Source organism: Brachyistius frenatus, unplaced genomic scaffold (assembly GCF_029030835.1).
Source record: "Brachyistius frenatus isolate BFR_SWC_R1_liver_20210118 unplaced genomic scaffold, ASM2903083v1 Contig_52, whole genome shotgun sequence".
NCBI lineage: Eukaryota > Metazoa > Chordata > Actinopteri > Embiotocidae > Brachyistius > Brachyistius frenatus.
Window position 1 is genome coordinate 834436 of NW_027210651.1, and position 20144 is coordinate 854579.

At 40.6% G+C, this 20144-nt stretch overlaps 3 protein-coding genes across 3 annotated transcripts; 1 reads left to right on the forward strand and 2 right to left on the reverse strand.

Annotated features, from left to right (window-relative positions):
- Nucleotides 1-171: 171 nt before the first annotated feature.
- Nucleotides 172-2405, reverse strand: fkbp2 (FKBP prolyl isomerase 2). The gene is made up of 2 exons (XM_069704727.1): nucleotides 1787-2405; nucleotides 172-623 (listed from the first exon to the last, which is right to left on the reverse strand). The coding sequence occupies exon 1, from the start codon at nucleotides 2246-2248 to the stop codon at nucleotides 1829-1831; it is 420 nt and encodes a 139-aa protein (XP_069560828.1). The 5' UTR covers nucleotides 2249-2405; the 3' UTR covers nucleotides 172-623; nucleotides 1787-1828.
- A 765-nt stretch (nucleotides 2406-3170) lies between these two features.
- On the forward strand, nucleotides 3171-4448 carry LOC138624552 (protein NCBP2AS2-like). Its single transcript, XM_069704857.1, has 2 exons — nucleotides 3171-3254; nucleotides 3412-4448. The coding sequence occupies exons 1-2, from the start codon at nucleotides 3213-3215 to the stop codon at nucleotides 3742-3744; spliced, it is 375 nt and encodes a 124-aa protein (XP_069560958.1). The 5' UTR covers nucleotides 3171-3212; the 3' UTR covers nucleotides 3745-4448.
- A 640-nt stretch (nucleotides 4449-5088) lies between these two features.
- Nucleotides 5089-20080, reverse strand: meltf (melanotransferrin). Its single transcript, XM_069704754.1, has 16 exons — nucleotides 16940-20080; nucleotides 16231-16379; nucleotides 15755-15854; nucleotides 14453-14635; nucleotides 13611-13767; nucleotides 12572-12639; nucleotides 12251-12435; nucleotides 11624-11789; nucleotides 11231-11382; nucleotides 10098-10194; nucleotides 9797-9991; nucleotides 9383-9536; nucleotides 8490-8557; nucleotides 8209-8396; nucleotides 7236-7428; nucleotides 5089-7100 (listed from the first exon to the last, which is right to left on the reverse strand). Exons 1-16 carry the CDS (start codon nucleotides 16986-16988, stop codon nucleotides 7033-7035), a joined length of 2172 nt encoding a protein of 723 aa, XP_069560855.1. The 5' UTR covers nucleotides 16989-20080; the 3' UTR covers nucleotides 5089-7032.
- Between the last annotated feature and the right edge of the window lie 64 nt (nucleotides 20081-20144).

Below are 20144 nucleotides of genomic sequence, written 5' to 3' on the forward strand. Positions count from 1 at the left end.
GTTTTAACATAGCTCTTTATATATGGTCTTATAAACAGGATACCCAAAAAAAACTATTATTCTTATTGCCAATTAAAAAAAAAAAGAAAATTAATGTAGTATTTTGTTCCAGTCACATGGTCTTCGTTTTGTGCAAAATACTGCGAGAGAAAAAACAAACACTTCAAAGGGTTTCCATAAAGTCCACATTTTATTATCATAATTCAAATATGAAAAGTGAACAAAATCATGAATTCTAATCTGCCCACGCTTCAGACTACATTTATCAACCTAAATTATTTGATGAAAAACAGTACGGACAGATAGGAATGACCCCCGCTTAGAAATCACAGAAAATTCAATAACAAAAATGAGACGTAATGGCAGTACACAACGTTATCGTCGGCCCCCGGGCAAACCCTGGACTGCTAGACTGTCAATTCTCCTTATGTTTATCAGACATGTACAAACAGATCCTGTATCACAATAACATCAGTCCAATAAATCGGAGCAGAATGAACACAGCCAGTAAAAAGGAGAACAGCAGCTCCGCCGGAAGATGCCAACTCCACTCTCAGATTTGCAGTGTGATCTTCGCCAGATGTCAAACGTTCTCCACTTTTCGCTGCAGCACCTCCTGGAACCTGAAAGAAAATTAAATCAATATTTACATCATTAAAAAAAAAAACACACGTGTATCTCAGTGTAATGTGTGAGGAAGGTTTGGTTTTAAGGTCACGCCACAGCATCTCAATAGGATTCAGGTCAGGACTTTGACGAGGCCGCTCCAAAGTCTTCATTTTGTTTCTCTTCATCCATTCAGAGGTGGACTTGCTGGTGTGTTTTGGATCATCGTCCTGCTGCAGAACCCAAGTTGGCTTCAGCTCGAGGTCACGAACAGACGGCCGGACATTCTCCTTCAGGATTTGTTGGTAAACGGTAGAATTCATGGTTCCATTTATCACAGCAAGTCTTCCAGGTCCTGAAGCAGTAAAACAGCCCCAGACCATCACACTACCACCACCATATTTTACTGTTGGTATGATGTTCTTCTTCTTCTGAAATGCGGTGTTACTTTTACGCCAGATGTAACGGGACACACACCTTCCAAAAAGTTCAACTTTTGTCTCATCAGTCCACAGACTATTTTCCCAAAAGTCTCGGGGATCATCAAGATGTTTTCTGGCAAAAACGAGACGAGCCTTAAAATGTTCTTTTTGCCGCTCCTGGGAAGGTTCACCGCTGTTCCATGTTTTCTCCATTTGTGGATAATGGTTCTCACTGTGGTTCTCTGGAGTCCCAAAGCTTTAGAACCTTTTCCAGACTGATCGATCTCAATTACTTTTCTCATTTGTTCCTGAATTTCTTTGGATCTCGGCATGACGTCCGGCTTTTGAGGATCTTTTGGTCTACTTCACTTCGTCAGGCAGGTCCTATTGAAGTGATTTCTTGATTGAGAACAGGTGTGGCAGTAATCAGGCCTGGGTGTGGCTCGAGAAATTGAACTCAGGTGGGAAAAATCAGTTAAATGATGTTTTAACAGGAGGGGGGGAGGGGGGGCAAACACTTTTTCTCCCTTAATAATAAAAAAAAACCTTCATTTAAAAACTGCATTTTGTGTTTACTTGTTATCTTTGACCAATATTTAAATTTGTTTGATGCTCTGAAACATTTAAGTGCGACAAACATGCAAAAAAATAAGAAATCAGGAAGGGGGGGGGTAGCAAACCCCCCCCCTTACTACCTCTATATTTTTAATTATTATTATTGCTTTGCCTTGTGCCTGTATATGCTTGCTGCAACTCACGTTTTCAAAAGCTGCCTTCCTTCCCCCTTCTTCTCCTCGTCGTCAAAGGTCGGATCTCCTCTCGATGGTCAGAAGCTCCACTTCGAAAATGAGCGTCGCTCCTCCGGGGATCTTCGGAGGGGCCCCCCGGTCTCCGTAGCCGAGCTCGGAGGGGATGACGAGCTTCCTCTTTTCGCCCTCGCACATGCCCAGCAGGCCCTGGTCCCAGCCTTTGATCACCTGGCCGGTGCCCAGGGTGAAGGTGAAGGGCCTGTCGCGGGGGACGCTGCTGTCAAACTCGGTGCCGTCCTCCAGCTTGCCCGTGTAGTGCATGCTCAGCACGTCTCCTTTGCGAGACTTGACGGGACAATTGTCCACCCGCTTCTTGATGCCGATCTGCAGCTTCTTCTTCTCGGCTCCGCTCGCCGCCGCCAACGGGATCAGAGACACCGCGGCCACCGCGAACAGCACGAACACACGCATGGCTGCGGTCCTTGCTCGGTTTCCAGGTTCGGAAGTGTTGGAAGTTTGCAGGAGGCCTAAAGTCAACTGTCAGTACTCAAAAGAAAAAAAACAATCAGGGCGATTTATAAAGAGCGTGTGCAGGAAATGTGTTTCCGAAAGCGGATATACGTTGCGCAGGATGGTGTCACCAGAAATAACGTCCGGACAACACCCGAAGTTGGTTTCAGATTCGTAGTTTCTGCTTGGCAGATTGTGGAAATTAATATTTCTCAACCTATTTTTTATTTTTATAGTTACTCCGCTTAAAAGGGTAAATGTAATGTAGTTTGGCTTTCTTGAAGAAATTGTATTTTCTTGATTCTTGTTGTTCTGGGTTTTGTACCCTCATGGTTGAAATGCACTTATTGTAAGTCGCTTTGGATAAAAGCGTCAGCTAAATGAAATGAAATGTAATGTAAATGGAGAACTACAGATCAGAGTGACTTGTCAGGTTTATTAAAATATTTATTGTACCACACCATCTCTACCTGGGGCAGCTTAGATACTGCATACATTTTTCTTCTATAAACTTAATGAACAGTATGAAAATATTGTCAGACTGTAGACAATAAATATGTGGTCTCTCTTTTTTTTTTAAATAAAGTTTCTGTGAATGTACTAGTGGGCTACCTTGCTGTTTTCAGTAGCACTTTTCATTTCAGACTATTTACTCCATTTCAAAAGGAAATATTTGAGGGGGAAAAAAAGGGGTTTTGGGAGATTTAATTTAAATACAAATTAAAAAAAAAAAAAACAGTGACAAACATACATATATTTAATCTTGATTAAAAACTATGTTTACATCACTTTTCCGTTTTGTGAAAAGGAAAACAAATGGTAGTGTCCCAGCTTTCAGTCCAGGTTGAAGCTCAAGGGCCAATTTAGCTTTAAGGAGTCCTGAAACAAATGTGAAACCAACTTCAGCCTCCCTCAACAGTCGTGTATGTCATCCGCTGCCACTCAGCGGTCACTTCGTTCTCCTGAAGTAAGTCAACTTTTTATATATATACATATATATATATTATTATTATTATTATTTACATGTCACTATAAGAGCTGCCAGTCAGCTTTTTTTTTTAAATTTTTTTTATTTATTTTTTTTATTTCCGGTAAACTAACTTGAACACTGGGTCTCATTTCAGGGCTTGAAACACGGGACAGCGATCAACATGCTCTCTCGCATGTTATTCTCCCTCATCAACAAACTGCACGTCGTGGAGAAGCTGGCCGAGTCCCGACCCATTCGCAGGGCGGCTCAGATCACGGCCTACGCCATCACCAGGGCTCAGATAGCCGGGCGAGACGCGTCGGAGCGGGTCCTGAAGTCCCGGACGCTGCGGCAGGCCCGGCGGGAGGCCGGCGGAGTCCCCGGCGACATGGGCGAGCTGAGCGGCCGCCTCAGGAGAGTCCGAGACGCGTTTGTGAGCGAGGTGAAGGAGGGATGGAAAGACGGCTCCGGGCAGATCAAGAAGTAAACAGATGATGGACAACATGTGGGGTTGTTTTTTTTTTTAAATTTATTTTTTTAGCCTCACCGGACTGTTTTGAACTGCAGGGGAAGTCACGTGTGAACAATCTGCACCAGTAAATGCACAACAGCAGCAGCGTGATGGTGAACTGTCATCCTCAAAGTGGCTGCAGGTGGTCGTTAAATGATTAATAGAGAGGTCTACACTCACCTGCAAACCTGTAATCAGAGAAATACATTTAAAAATTAAAAATAAAAACCCTAGTTACACATTTCTGACAACACATGGACATTTTTGAAATGCGTCTTTAATCTATCATAAAACCTCCTGTGGAAAAAAAAAACTGGAACTGTCATCATTTTTTTTGAAGAGGTGGGTTTCTGGATAGATTAAGTGCACCTTTTCAAATTAAGCTGGCAAATAAGGGTTATTATTATAATAAAGCCTTTAATAGGAGAACTCGCCTCCTGGATCTGCCTTATATTGGCGACCACTTCGCAGGAATCTGTACAAAGCAAAATACTACTGTTGTATTTTTTTCCCCATTTACCTCCAATGATGTGCAATCATCCACTTATGACACTGATCCTGCCAAAGAGCTTTTTGGGCTCCGTACTTGGTTAGAAGTGTACTTATGGAGAGAGATGTGGTCTGTATAAACAATGAATTCACCGGAATAATAAGTGTGTAAATAAAGATTATAATTTAAAGCGGCATTTGTGATTTGCAATTAACGTGTCGATTTTTAAGGAGTTATTGTGTTTGCCAGAAAAAATGAAAGCCAATTTATTCAAGTTTAGTTTTATAAAAAAAAAAAAACAACACGTCATTTGTGTGTGTCAGAGCAAATCTGACTTCAGGGACCGAGTGCAGAGTAAGACGGGGTGAAGTCCGCAGACGACTGCCTTCGAGTTCTTTGTACATTTGCTTTCACAACGACAGCAGGGCGTTGATAAGAGATGTTGAAGACTTTTAACACCCAATTTGTATATCGATAAGAGTGGTATTAATGTCAAACACCTGCATCATCTGTACTCGAGTGGCCTGTTTGTCCTGGATCTGTGCGTAATAGTGCGCTGCGGCCTTGACAACAGCTTGACCCAATTACTTTATGATGAATTGACTAGGCTGTTATTGTTCGAGGAATTTCACGTTGTACGTTTCGTGCACGGGGGCAATTCAGTGTGCTTGGAAATGGAGACGACGTGTTCGTAGGAGTTGTAGCTCGAGTTAAAGACCTATTACAGAACTGCCACGCGACAAAGATCCTCGTGAAGAGAAACACTTTAAAACGTGCAGAAAACTAACATGAACGACACTTTGAATAATTAAGAATCAGTAAACACGATGTGTTCTGCAGGGCATAGCTTTATTTCATTTGAAAAGCACAGAAAACAGCTGAAGTCAGCAGCTGTATGTAGCAATACTTATGCAGACGCACTGGCCTGGCAACTAAATATTAGTTACATGTTATGGCATTGCACATCGAAATAAATCTCTATCAGGAGGAAGAGAAGGCATTAGTTTCTGACAGCATGAGTCAGTACATATACACTGATATGGCACCTGAACTTCATATAAAAATAAATCTCTTAACATAGGAAAATAAACATCCAATCAAACATTTTAAAACGAGAAACGGCATCGAGCAGCAGGAACTACAGCAGATAGGACAAGAAGGTTAGTCTGCGCTAGAAAGAGGTGTTCGTGAAGAGAGTTGTTTGGGTTCGAAGACGTGATCTGTTTTGTTTAGCTCAGAACAGTCAAGTATAAATAATTGTTGTCTTTTAATTTCACTTTATTCCTTTAATACTGTTGCACAGGAAATCGAGCCAAAACCCTTCAACTCAAATTTTGTTAATTTCTTAAATGCAAGTCAAACAAACTGCAAATAAAACTCATTTGTCTTTTACATTGAAAATTTGAAATCACACCAGCAAAATAAAGCTTGTTTTATTTCTTAGGTTAACGCAAAGTTCTCTTTGACCTAAGCCATCCGGACAAACAAAAAACTCATTCACTCTCCATCACAAATCACAGGATGTTTTCTTCACGTTCTCCCCAAATCTGATGGAACCCGACCACCGTCCGTTTCACTCACTTCATTAATGTATAAAGTAATGCAAACGGTGTGAAAAATGGCTGAATGCCGGGAAGTATGTTGACTATCTGCTGATAAATTATTTCCAACCCAAAAGCACCAGACTAGTAACAATAATTAAAAAAAAAAAAAATCTACACAGCAAAAGATGTTTAATGTGCAGCTGCAGGCCTGATCGGATTATTTAGCCTCCCGATTGGTTCTTCTCGGTTTGAGGAGAATACATGAAGCAGACAGCCCGTGGACGGACACTCAGTCACTCATCATCACACAATCCCCAGCACAGCTCCGCGTGGAGGTAACACTAGTGCATATTCACTGATATGGCAATAGCTTATAGTAGAAACACAGCCAGGAAAAGCTGAATTCACAGAGCGGAGCAACAATCCGACTTCTACGTTCACATGAAGCCTTTGAAAACAGGAGAGCCGATTTAGAGTCAGTTACAACTGGCGAAATCAATGCAGTTTTAAAGGTGTCATGGGAAAATGTTTTCTTTCAGCAAGAACCAGGTTGTTGGGGCTTTAAACGGTTCAGTTCACAACAAATGACAAACATGATATTTTCTCTCTTGTTGTTACTTGCTCAACCAGAACTTAAAACATTTTCAACAACTCTTATGAGGTTTAAAATCCAATTGCTTCTTCTTTTTTTTTTTTAAACAAACTTTGAAGAGACAGGGTTGCACTACCCACTAGAGCAATGTAACAGGTGACAGCATACGCACTGATATGGCAGCTCACCTTTAGTAAACAACGTGGCAGCAACACCTTCATCTAATTCACGACTGGCTGAAAGACGTTCGGTTCCTAACTCACATCTCCGCCACAAAGACGAGAGACGTTGTGGCTCATTTGCTTCAAGACGAGCTCCGTTTAAACCAAAAGGCAGCTCCTACGTGCTGTCTTCTAATTATCATACGATCAGGTAGAAATGTCTCCCAGAACAGCAGCGCTAAACCGGACTGGGCTGAAGTTGTGACGGGCGATTTGATTGGACAGCAACCAGGAAGGTTCAAACCTTAGAGCATTCATGTTAGAAAAGTGTTGAAAGAAAGAGGGGGAAGAAAAAAAAAAAGGCAGACATGGAGTGTCTGCAATATGAGAGATAAAAGGGGAAGGATGCAGGAAATGTCAAAAAAGAAAAAGGGAAAGGAACTAGAGAAAAAGTGGAGAGGAGATGAAGTCATGTGTTTACATCCAGGGGTTGGTCAGCATGAAGCTGAACAGGGCCATCAGCAGCAGCCAGGCAGACGACATCACTGCAATACAGAGTGAAATCAGAAAATATTAGAGAACCACTCTGACACCGGCCTCTGAGACACGGTGCCCATTTTATGTCATACAAATTTGTCGCGGCAGAACCGTTAATACTTTTTTTTAAAATTTTTTTTTACCTGCACTCGATGAGCTGCACTCCATGTCGACCAGCGAGTCCATGTAGCCCTGACCCAGCCACTGCTGGTAGGTCTTCATGTCACCGACGCCCACCAGGCGAACGGTGGAGTCTTTGAAAACCAGATCTGTGCCTTCGTAGCCCATCGAGTCAAACATCCTGAACTCAGGACTCGTGTCACTGCCAAAATATGTCTACGGAGAGACAGAGAGAGATAAATGGACAAAAAAATTAAGAAACACCCCACAATGAGCTACAAAACTGATTTCTTACATTACAGTTAGCCATTAATGCCCACTCATGTAAAATTCAATCTAGCTTTTAAAAAAAAACAAAAAAAAAAAACTATTGTTATGGATCACAGTGAACATTTTGCCACCTTATTTTCTTTCTTTTTTATTGGTCAAAGGTTAAAGGTCAAAGGTATGTAATCTTCAAAAACTCATTGATAGTGCGTTCAGTGATACATGGTCCCGAGACAGCAATTTTGCTAACATAAGAAACTATCATATATTTATATGTTTATATATTATACTCTTCCTGTTATATGTCTTCCATATGCTTGTTTAAGTGATACATATATTTTTATGGGAGGACATATCATATGATCCGTTGTAAACTGCATTCAATTTCACATAGACGGAAATGCTGTAGGTTTGCTTTATATCTGCTTTGTTCTGGAATTTTCTCCAAAACAGAAAGCACATGCTTTCTAAAAGACAGTACAAGAAAGTATATATATATATATATATTTTAATCAATTATATAATACAATAAAGAATTAGACCCACCACTCCAAAGAACACGTTCTCATCATGTCTTTTGGATTTGATTGTTCAACAATCCCTGAGATGCTTTTTGGCAGCCGAATATGAATTCTGAGATGTCAGAGGGTTCTTGAATGCATCACCAAGAATCCCAAATCTCTCACTGTTTAGAATTACTATACAGTTCATACACACGAACACTGTTACCTGTGCGCGGTCCAGAAGTCCATACACAGCGTGGATGTTGGTGTCGGGTCGTACCATCACAGCGTGGGAAGGGACTCTGGCCAGGTTACAGTATTTGTACTGTGAGACTTCGGCTTTAGTTCCCTGAGAACAGAGCAGCTGGAAATTTGTAGACCGGAGATCTTGAGCCCAGGAATCAGACAAATGACCTGATTGAACACACAAAGAGAGGTCGTTACTTACTCCCTTAAAAATGATGAGCTGTTAAAGAGGAGAACATTTTGCACCATTGAGTTACTCACGATCGGTGTTTTGGAAGACAGTAGAGTGCTTGACAAAAGCCACATCTCCTTTTCCCTCTGCCAAACACCTGAATAAACAGATACACAGACCCATTTAAACTACTATACAAACTGGATAGCAGATTCAAAGATGGTGGCCACTCACTGACTTTACATGTCGATTGCGTGAGCAAAAAAGAGCATCTTCGCTTCTGGATTCATTTCCACATTGTGCAGTTGACTGCACAATTATATTAGTGTTTCTTTAGGCAAATAAAAATAGGTTTTCTTGGCTCAGTTTTTTCAAATATAAAACCTTTGTGGATTGAAAGTACATTATACCAAAAAAAAAAAAAAATTGTTATGTAAGTATCCTAGTGGAAGTGTCTGGTTAACATTTTTACAGACATGAACTATTAGAAAAAAGGCTTTTCTGGCCATGAATTGCAGCACCTGGTGAATAAGTACAACACATTCACTCTTTTTTTCCCGCTCTGTTTGTGATCTCTACCAACCCCTGGGTCTTTAGGTGCAAAATGCTCCACTATGTTCACCAGCTTGTATCTGACCGTGTCTGCCAGCTGTGAATGGAAGCGTAAAGAGGTTGAAAACAGCTGCCTGCAGCGACTGGAAACATTATGAGAGCAGCGAGTGTGAACCAAAGCAGCAAAGTTAAGGGCCAGCCGACGCGTTATACAGATACGTAAAGCTGATGGCATTGAGGAGATAATTCTCTGTAGGTTCATCACTGCAAGCGATGCCTCTCACATCATCACTATATTTTCACATTGGCTTTAAGTATTACTGTGCGCACTGTTTAAAAAAAAACAACAACAACTAGCTTCTCTCAGTTCACAACTCCAGTAAAACATGCCACCCTGATGACGTGCAGGGGTTCGGGATGTTTTCAGTACCTGAAGGCACCGTTGTACCCATCGTACAAGTCTTTGCCCTTCTCGCATTTGTTCTGTCCTGAGCTGTCTCCCACACACAGACCACACAGGTTGCTGGGGAAACCGGGCTGATTGGCACCTGGTACACAGCTCTGCTTGAAGAACCCGCCCACCGCTACGCATCATAAAAATAAACAAAAAACAATACACATAAACAACAACAGTTAGAGAACCAGCAGTCATACAAAACAAACATTTTGAAGAGACGTTGTACATGTTCTGCAATTTTTGTAGATTGTACAAACTCACTAAATGAAAATGTGCGGTTCCTAGAAATGCTCACAGTTTTGAGTATTTGTCCGGTGGATTTCTACAAAAAGAGGGAGTTCAACAGACCAGCTCACACGCCCAACACGAACACGCACTCATACTGACCCTGGGGTATCTCACAGCGCTGAAGGTTGATCAGGCCTTTCTCCATCAGCGTTGAAACGGGAATGTTCCAGCCAGCCGTGCGACCGTATCCGGTGTGACAGGAGCGACGGCCACGCAGGTCGTCAAGGTTACGAATGTCGAGGCTACTCTTTTTCACCACTGCAACCGCGTAGTACGTGGAGCCATCGCGGTCATCTGGAGAGAAAACAACAACAACAACAACAACAAAAATCACATCTGTGTGAGAGCTTGTCGTCTTGGAAACCAGAATGCATGACCGTATCTTTGTTTGTGTGTTTACCTGTGTAGCTCTCGGCAGCCGCAGGGACCAAGCCGTAGTCTTTGCCCGCTGTGTAGATGTAACCTCCGTCCAGAGTGATGGCGTCGGCCTCGTTGTTCTACACAAACATTTAAAGGAAGAACTGAGGTCAAGATGCCAGAACTGCCAGAAAAAAAAAGGAACAATTTGGTTCATTTGCAAAAGATGTGTTTGTCACAAGGGGGGGAAATCATTTTCAGGAGTACTCGTCATGAAGTCCAAGTCTTAAACTTTGTGTTTCGAGTTCTAAACAACTCATTATGTCCCCTCAACTATCTGTAACGCCACTTTACATTACGCAACTGTCACAGGAAGTAACGACAGTGAAGATACAGACAGATTCTTGTGTATGTGGATGGCAAAGTCTGCGATTGTTTGGTCTAAATATCTCAACAACTACAGCACAACCTGCAATGAACTTCAGAGCACATATTCATTGTCCCAAGAGGATTAATCCTACTTGACTTCTCCCTCACCGGCAGATTGACAGTTAATCATAATGAAATTCTGAGCACACTTTTACAATCCCCTTCAGAGTAATTAGTTTGGTGCTATTATAAAGTTTGAATATTAATCTGTCCAACATTTTGGTTTGTGACTTTTCCATTAGCCTTAATGTTAATTAGCAAGTGTTAGTATGCTACAAAGCTAAAACAAAATGTTGAACCGTGTTGGTATAGTTTTGTTAGCATATAGCTGAAAGTACTACGATGCCTAAGTATATACCCTGCCAGCATGGATATGGTCTCATTAAAAATATTTATCAATTGCTTTACAATAACTAATACGAGACTTAAAATCAAAGTAATCAGGTGTGACTTGCATATTTTGTCATTTCTCTGCTGAATATTTTTAAGTTGCTTTTTAAAAAAAAATAATTTACAACTGAATGTGATCATCTGAGTTAACACCGTTTCAAAGACTGTAAATAAATCCAGTTTAGTACCTGTCTTGGAATCTATAATAACACAAACTGAAACAATCAGTATTCAAAATGTTTATGTTGGACGAGAAGAACGGCAGACGGAACATTTTCTGTGGCATTTCCACTTGTGTTTTAATTTGAAGTGAGCGAATACCGCTGCAGCTGAACCGCGGCAACAAACATCTGTTACCTTGATTCTGTTCATGCAGTCGGTCACTGAGTCCCCGTAGACACAGTTGATGATCGGAGTCAGACCTTTATTTTTAAAGGCCACGCCCATGTCAGCGCACTTCTGCTGCTCGCTGCTGGACAACACACACCACCGGAAGACGCGTGGGATATCTATTATATAAACAGACAGACGGGTGGGTGGTGAAGACCAAATGAATGGGTTGACAGGTACACCAGACTGTCAGGAATAGAGATGCATGAATTCATTTCATACAGAAGCTAAGAAAGCCATGATTGCTCCAAACAAAAATAGTCTAATATTCAGAAAATAATTTGTTATTGTAATTTGGTAGTGCCCTTTTTTGTCATGATCATTTTTTTTTAAAAGCGGTACATAGGCGACATGCTTCACCTTCAGGGTTACAGTCCATGGCTCTCAGAGCGTTATAATAGATTTCACCCATCCACTTCTTGGAGTCTTCTGTCTCGACCCCCTGAAACATGGTGGCCGACTCAGAGAAAAGCACAGTTCCTCCTCCGTAAGCCGAAGACGAGAACATGTCGAATCTTGACCTCTCCTGCAAACAGAAGGTTACAATTAAAATCTGTCCTCGACATAGAATCTCACAGTGGGAATAAATGACCACACCTAGAAGGTAAAGTGGTTAAATCTCTGAGCGCATCGCGGTGTCTTAGGTATTTTTGCACCTGAAGCTCAACTCAACAGCTTGATAACGGGGTAGGATGATGAGTCACGTGTTTTTGCATCTTTCAAGCCCACTTCCCACGGCAATCAGATGCATACGTGGAGGTGAAAAAGTAGATTTAGCTTCTCTTATGAGCTCTTCTTTGTCATTCACACAACAATTTTGTGTTACTTTTCATGTAAACAATGGACTGCAACACGATGAATCCTTTAAAGAAAATCATTTGAACATGTGCTGTGATTTTTTTTTTCTCTTCTATATGTAAACAATTATTGCATCTCCCCTGTGCTCCTGTCTGTCGGTGTTCCTACGTAGAGCGTGTTTAAACTTACCAGACCGTCCTTCAGCAGGTTAAACACCACCGAGGGAGTGACGTCACTGCTGATCACGATGCCACGAGATGGGACGCGGACCAGGTGGCATCTTTTCCAGTCAGAGACAGGCGCTCTGGTGCCATCACGACACAACAGCTGATAATCCGCTGAGTGCAGAGGTTGTGCCCAATCTGGGCCACTTCCTGGTAAAGAAATAACTGGTCAGACAACAACAACAGATACGCAGACAAGCTAAAGGGCGACTACAACGTGGCTGAACGGTTCACTAGTTGCTGTAATGACCAACTCATTTCTGTCTATCCTTAACTAAGACGTTACCATCAGAGTTGTCCCCCACGGTTGTGTGTTTGATGAAGGCCACCTCTCCTGCATCTTCAACCAAACACCTACAGAAAGCAAACACAAAAACAGGACATGGTGAGATTTAAAAAGGAAAGATATTTGCAGAATTTCACGCCAGCTAAAGGGTTTTTGTTCCTCAGATTTTTCTTTTAAGATGTTGCTAACACCAGCTGATTTAAGCTGACCCGTGCCTCTCTCTCTCTGGCAGTGGCCCCTCATGTGGTTTTTTTTTTTTCTTTTCATAAATCTAATGTCGATAATATCAACACAAAAGACACAAATCATTGTGTCTCTTTCTTTATTTTCTGTTTTATCAGCTAAGAAGTTTCCACTGTTCGTCCGAACATTCAGAAACGTGAGACTATTTTTGCAGCTCTGTGTACATGCGTTTCACTTGTTAACTCTTGCATTTCGTATCAGAATAATAAAAGAGAGAAAGTAAGATTAGTACTTCAACACCACTGTCTATAGAAATATGTATAAAGCTACCACCTGCAGTAACACAGCTTAGTTTAGCCATCCTTGTATCAAGCCATAGCATGTAATACACTCTCCAGTCCACCAGAGGACAGTGTTTCAATGACAAAAGTTATGTGAAAGATTAATTTGATGAAATGAAAAAAAGGGTTCGAGACCACAAAAAAGGAACATGGATTTGTTTAAACTATTTGCTGACCTTCTTTTGCTGACACGAATCGGGTAGTTCTGCTTACTAATCCTGACCATGTTATTACAATGAGGTTTTATTTTCCTAAACCACATGGTTTAGGGGTAAAACTGTCCTTTAGATTGAGTTTAGCATTAAAACAATGAAACAAAACAAATATCCCATAATAAAACAAACTGAAAACACGCTTAACATGTTTATGCATAATTGTGACACAGTCGAGCAAGTGTTTTTGTTGATTTAAGCTTAAATGTAAAGCGTTCATCTTGGTTGTATACTTAAAGTTGTGCAGAACTGTAACCTCTGTGTGTGAAAGTGTAAAGTGTGAAGAGTATGAACGTGTGGTACCTGAAAGCTCCTTCATAGCTGTAGTACATCTCGTTGTTGGTCATCTCACATTTGTGGTTTCCCCTGCCGTCTCCTTTGCACAGCTGACACAGAGACGCAGGATCACCGGGCTGGTTAGCTCCAGGGATGCAACTCGCGTTGAAGAAATTTGCCACACCTGATCACGAACATAACATTTTTTTTTACTGTCTGTCATGTGCATTCTACATTGTATAAATGTATACTGTAGGAAAATGCACCCACTGAAGTGGCTATTGTTTATTTCCTGTCAAATATTTTGTAACTTTGCTCTGAATGCACATTTTGATTCTTTATAGGGTTTTTCTTAAAATAACAGAATGATTATTTCTTGCTTTGACATAATGAAGATGCATCTGAGGCAAACTCAGTCAGTTCTGTGAACCATAATAACCATTTACATGTTGCTCAACAGATACAGTAGCTGAATAAAGAATCCATGTAATGTCCCAAAAATACTAAGACACTAGCTTTTATGTAATTATGGTGTCAGAATCAGGCATCATAATTACCAAAGCACAAGCTCTAGCATTTTTATGTTGAGATTGAAAAATATGTAGGAAATATAACAATGCAATTTTGGTCCATGTATAGTTCAGTCTGTCACTTACAAATCTGTTAGAGGGCCTCCTGTGTGCTGCGTTAGTGTTTTCATACTGGTAATAGCAGGAAAAGCCCAGCACCATCAAAATGGCTGTATTTCCTGTTGTGCTCACCTGTTCCCAATTAATCAAATTCCTAGTTCTCTCCTTTTAACTGTAGGCTATTGTGTGTTTGTCTCTCTAGTCCAGTTTATATTGAAACCATAACCCTGTCTTTCTTACCCTGTACGATGTTGCAGCCCATCACAGACATGTAGCCTTGGTCGATGAAGTATCCTAAAGGCATATTCCAGCCGGCGGTTCGGCCTTTCCCGGTGTGGCAGCTCCTCTTTCCAGCCAGGTTGTTGATATTGATGTTGGAGTTTGCTTTCTTCACCACAGCAACAGCGTAGTAGGTGGTGGTAGCTGAGACGTCAACAGAACTGGTGTTAACACACACATACTGTAAACCAAAATGACTTCCATGCACACTTGAGACACTCTGCACTCTTCAGGGAACTGATATAAGATCTAGGATATCAAAGTACAGCCAGTTTTGCAATTTCCAACATGCAATGCAGAACTATAATTGATGTGTCATAAGTAGGAACATGCTTGTAAAAAAATAACTCCAATTTATCCATGATTTCAAGATTAGCTCAAGCTGATGTGTCATCATACACATTAACACATTATAGGCTACATGTTATGTTTACTGATTATAAAAAAAAAAAGGATATTCGTGTGGGATATGATGACTGTTAGATTTAGAAAACTAGTCAAAACTAGAAGATATAAATGATGAAAATAATATTTGATATATCCGGAGGAAAAGAGCTAAACGTGACTTCATAACTTCAAAAAAGAATCAAAAATGGACATTTTTACCAAAATATTTCTTTGGATTAAACAAACAAGACATAATATATAGAATTTGTGTTTTAGAGGGGGTATTGTATTTTAGCATGAAGACAGGACAAAACAGCAAGCCTACTTGCTAACAAGCTGTTTTGTCCTGTCTTCATGCTAAGATGAGCTGCTTACTTTGCAGATATGGCAAAAAAAAAAAAAAAGCAAATAAAATGTTAAACTATTCCTTTAAACACTAAAACACCTCACATTGTATGAGCTAACCAGTTTTGCTGAAGTTTCTCACTGAGGAGGAGCATTTAAATTCAAATATCACTCATCTTTCTCACCCTGCTTACACTCCTTCACTCATGTTTCCCTCTCAAGCATTCCTTGTAAGTTTCTTTCATTGGATTTGTCTGTGTTTTGAGTCTCTCATAATATTTTGGCAGGAAACCTGTGTCTAGACTACATTAACTCGATCACCAGCACAAATATTAAACCCATCAACTTAAGTCACTGAAACTCATCATCAGTATTTGCTCATGTTAGTTTTAGGGAGGAACTAATTTCTTTCTGTTCATCCCCACTTCTTAATATTTGTAAAGTAAAAAAAAAAGACCTATCCACCCTCTCCTGGTCGCAGAGACTGAATTCCCACAACATAATAGTTATTAAGTTTGCGTTGAGCCTTACAGCCGCCATTTGATTCACTGGCAGCCATCTTAAAGGAAGAGGTCTTTCCCAGTTTGTAGATATCGGAGGCGAACATGGATAAGGCATCAGCTTCTTTTGTCTGCAAAAATACAGCAAAGAAAAAAGATTAACGATATCCAAAAAATAAATATGGGAGAATATTGTGAGAGTTAGATATTATTCATGCTTGTGTTTCACTCTTCTGGAAACTGGGACATCCTGTTTTTTGATCAGAAACCTCCAATTGTGTAATTGTCACAAGCAACCCAGTGTGCTTTGTACCATCTGATAACAGTTCACTTATCAACAAGTTTATTGCAATTGTCCATAGTTTATCTGGTTATCTGATTGTGTGTTCTGCCACTTTAAGTATTTTATCAGCTTTAAATGAGTTCTCTGCTTTCCCAAACGATGCAAATTAATCAAACATATAGAGTTTTATGAGATTTGAAATGTTACTGTTATCCAAATCCAACCTGCAGTTTCTGAGCGCAGCCCTCGACCGTCGGTCCGCTGACGCAGCTGAGGGTGGGACGGATGGAGGCTACGGAGAAAGCCTGCGACATGGCCAGACATTTCCGCTGCTCCGGCTCTGAGACGGTGCACCATTTGATCTGGCCAAACACTGAGGGACAGACAGATGCAGAGACCGCTTATCATTCTGTTTTTGAACTATTTCACCAAATGATTAATTAAAACCAAACCTGTTATCTCAAATACTAATCTGACATTTCCACTGCACTTTCTACCTCAGCACTGTGGTTCTCAACCTTGGAGTCGGGACCTCAAAAGGGTCAAAAAATGAATAACAAAATAGAAAAAGATTGTAAATTTTTTCTGATGTGTTTTATATCGCATTGTATTGTCAAACTACCTTAAAGTGACATTGGGTCATTAGGAGACATTAGTTTACTTTAAAGTTTCAAAAGTCAAAAGGATGGGAACCATTAATGTAATGAAGAAAACAATGAGTCGGATACATCCACAGTTTGTGTTTTCTCATTAACATTCTTGCTGAAGAAGTGTTTCTTTAGAACCTCAACAGTTTCCAATGTGCTGTACTGCAGCCTACTTGTGACATGACAAGATGCAGAGCCACAAAAAACACTGAATAAAAAACATCTTCATTGATGAAACCTTTTGTGTACATTTACATAAAATCCAAGTTTAAAAATCAGTTCTTACCAGTATGTAGTATTAGCAGTAGAGCTCCCACTGTCTTCCACATGGCCATGGCTTCCTTCTCACTCCCTCTCTAGTGGATGAAATAGCCTCCCTTTCCCTCCCCTCCACTTTATAGGATGAGCCCGGAGTCAAAGTCCTCCTTTTATCTCCGAGACTCAGCTTAAAGTCCTCTCGTGAAGGCTGTATTTGAACCAATTTAGAACTCAGTCCCCTACAACACGTCACTCAGGGATCACAGGACTCTTAGCTTGAGTTTTTGAGGCTCAGAGTGGAGTTTCTGAAGCGTGCCTCCCTGGTTTACCTGACACGTCTCTGCTGCCGCTGCCTGGCTGCAGGCCAAAGTCTGGACAGAGAGGGCTTTTACACTTCGGACCCCACCTCTGCTTTCCCCTCACTCCTCTCCTCGAATCATGTGCTTTTCCACTGATGGGCAAAAGGAAAGGAGGGATTCAGGCCAACACAGTGAGGCTGTTGGTGGCTGACTCACTGCTCTGGCTGCTGGGACGAAAAAACACAGAGACAAGGAGCCTGTTTACTTGCTTTCACCAATAACTTTGACCTCATCTCGTCTCAAAGGGGGGGGGGGTTGTTGTGTAGAAACAAGTATGATAATATCAGTTATTCCCAGTTGCAGAAAATCTGCAATACAATAGAATGAGCTATCAAAAGTAATGTGTCTCTAAAAAAAAAGGAATTGAAGTGGGTGCTCTGGTGGGTCAGAGGGTATGTGCCCTGCATCACAATGTCAAAATTATGAGTAAAATATAAAAAGATATTATAAAACAAGCCAAGTCACAAGCCAACAATAATGGGATCCACTGCTTTAATCTGTTGGATTTAATACTTTTACCAGTTTTTTTTTTTTTCTTAATTTACAAGTTACAAGTAACCCTAATTGTAAAAAAGGACAATATTTCCTCTGAAGGTGAAACATAAATTGGAAATAATAAAGTGAAACGTAAACCAAAGTCAGTTATTTTCCTTGAAATATTTCAGTGCAAGACTGGTTGAATACAAACAAAATTGCCCTAAAATAATTAAACTTTCAGGCTCACAAGAATAAAGGAGTGAAACTTATGACTGTTCCTAAAACTTATTTGACTAGAAAACCACCTCATTGTGTTACCGTCCCTCAGATCAGCATGGAAACACAAGTCGAGAACTTTGTGTTTAAAGGACTGTAACTTTGGAAAATACCACATCAAAATGTTCAGAGCATCCATCCATTCATTATCTATACCCACTTCACCCTGAACAGGGTCGCGGGGAGCTGGATCCTATCCCAGCTGACGTTTGGGCTGCACCACCATGCTGCCGTGTTCAGAAAAGTCAAATTAATTTGACAAAGACCAACCTCTGTGGTCTATGTCCCCCACATGTACATATGAGTAAAGGAATACTGTATTAAGATAAAGTCATTCATGGTAAATGGGTTTGTGGAGAGGCACTGTACAAAGAAAAAAAAGTTAGTAAAAGAGTTACTAGAGAGAACAGCAGTATAAACGACTCCTGACAGCTTCTCCAAAGAAGCATCTCACTGAATAATTACTGCAGGAAATGAGGATACAGGATTATGGTCCTAAAATATTTCTGCAGCCTTTCAGTGAAACACAGGAAGGCGGCCTCGTCATAAAAAAACTACAATTGCTGAGATCGCAATGTTCAGATTCAAACTACAGCATCAAACATTTCCGAGTAAAGGTGACAGGAACTATAAACTTTATAAAGACTTAACTGTCGTGGCACCGATGTACTTTAAACTTAATGGCAACTTTAACACGCTCACATGTGCACCGTCGTTAGCATATTAACGTGATGAGGGCATTTAAAACATTTTTTTTTTTACATTTGTTAAACAAAATAATCAGTGAATCTGGCATGTTTCAGTCTGGACTAAACTGGTGATTAAAAATACAAATGGTGAATATTAATAATAAAGAGCAACAACAGCTGCAATATCTACGGCGCTATGCATAAAAACAGAGTGGCATTTTAAAAGTGGAATGTAGAGTAATTATTAGTCCAGTATATCTGACTGCAGCAATGGGCAGTCTGTTGATACAGTTTACATTTATGCTGCTGCAACATTCGCAGGACACAATGTGACAGAGTGAGGATCACATGGAGGTGACAGCCAAACCGAGGTGTCAGGACGATGCTATTTCCAGTCGACGTGTAAAGATCAGCTGACCTGGGAATCCACTCCATCTCAAATGTCTCTCAAACCTGGAAGATGATTTACAATTGTCGTCAGTGGAAACAGCTTGGATCCACATTTTTCTTCATATGAAAATGTTGAAACAGCTTAATTGTCTGTTCCTCACTGTCCTGAACACGTACAGCAGATGCTGCAAGGTGTGCAGGTATTATCCATATAAAGAGATTTGTATAAGCCATTTACAGATCATATAACAGTTTTACAGTTTTTTTTTCCTGGCAGGGTTTTCTCTTCCTGCCAGCTTACATTTGTACTATAATTTATATCTGGGTTTTTTTCTGACAGTCATTTACTGCAGGATATTTACCCCTCATCACCAGATAACAGGTGATTTGAACCGAAAGACCGGATGAACTGAAGGAGTGTGATCATGTGAACCTTGGACCTGACGTAACGACAGAGGCTACAGATATCTGTGGAGAGGATTGCTGGCCGCAGAGATGCTTTGTTCAGTTAAATAAAATAGTGAAATAAAGCTAAAACAACTTTTTTGACATTTGACTTTGACATATCACCTGCCATATAATCTTTTTTTTTTATTTTTTTATTCATTACTACCTTCATGTATGCCTGAGTGCTTTTGTCCTCATTTACAGTAGTTAACATCTGTCATTTCCAGTAAATGTATCATATGTTTTACTGGAGGTTTCCTCAAAATAATATGTGATTTGATTAGTTTTCAGCGCATAAACTTAAAATGTAAAAATGTGATATCTGAGGGCAAAAAGAGACTATCACAGCTTCCAGAATTATTTTTGACAAATTGGAAAAAAAAAAGCTTTGGATTTGAAAGACTGAGCAAACACAATGGCTGAGATGTCATCCTATGAGTCTATGCTTAAAAGATTAAAAGGCAACATGGAAGACGGGAACAACAACATAAAAACAATGGAGATCTTGATTCGATTTCAGGAGTCTTCAGTGACTCCCCCCCCCCCCCCCCCCCCCCCCCCCCCCCCCCCCCCCCCCCCCCCCCCCCCCCCCCCC

Excerpts from the sequence above, each read along its gene's own strand:
- meltf (XM_069704754.1), bottom strand. The coding sequence starts at position 16,988 with ATGGCCATGTGGAAGACAGTGGGAGCTCTACTGCTAATACTACATACT. Across the intron at positions 15,855-16,230 it reads GCTGCGCTCAGAAACTGCAG|ACAAAAGAAGCTGATGCCTT; the intron begins GTTGGATTTGGA and ends GTATTTTTGCAG. Across the intron at positions 10,195-11,230 it reads ACTGCATGAACAGAATCAAG|AACAACGAGGCCGACGCCAT; the intron begins GTAACAGATGTT and ends ATGTTTGTGTAG.
- fkbp2 (XM_069704727.1), bottom strand. The coding sequence starts at position 2,248 with ATGCGTGTGTTCGTGCTGTTCGCGGTGGCCGCGGTGTCTCTGATCCCG.
- LOC138624552 (XM_069704857.1), top strand. The coding sequence starts at position 3,213 with ATGTCATCCGCTGCCACTCAGCGGTCACTTCGTTCTCCTGAA. Across the intron at positions 3,255-3,411 it reads GGTCACTTCGTTCTCCTGAA|GGCTTGAAACACGGGACAGC; the intron begins GTAAGTCAACTT and ends GTCTCATTTCAG.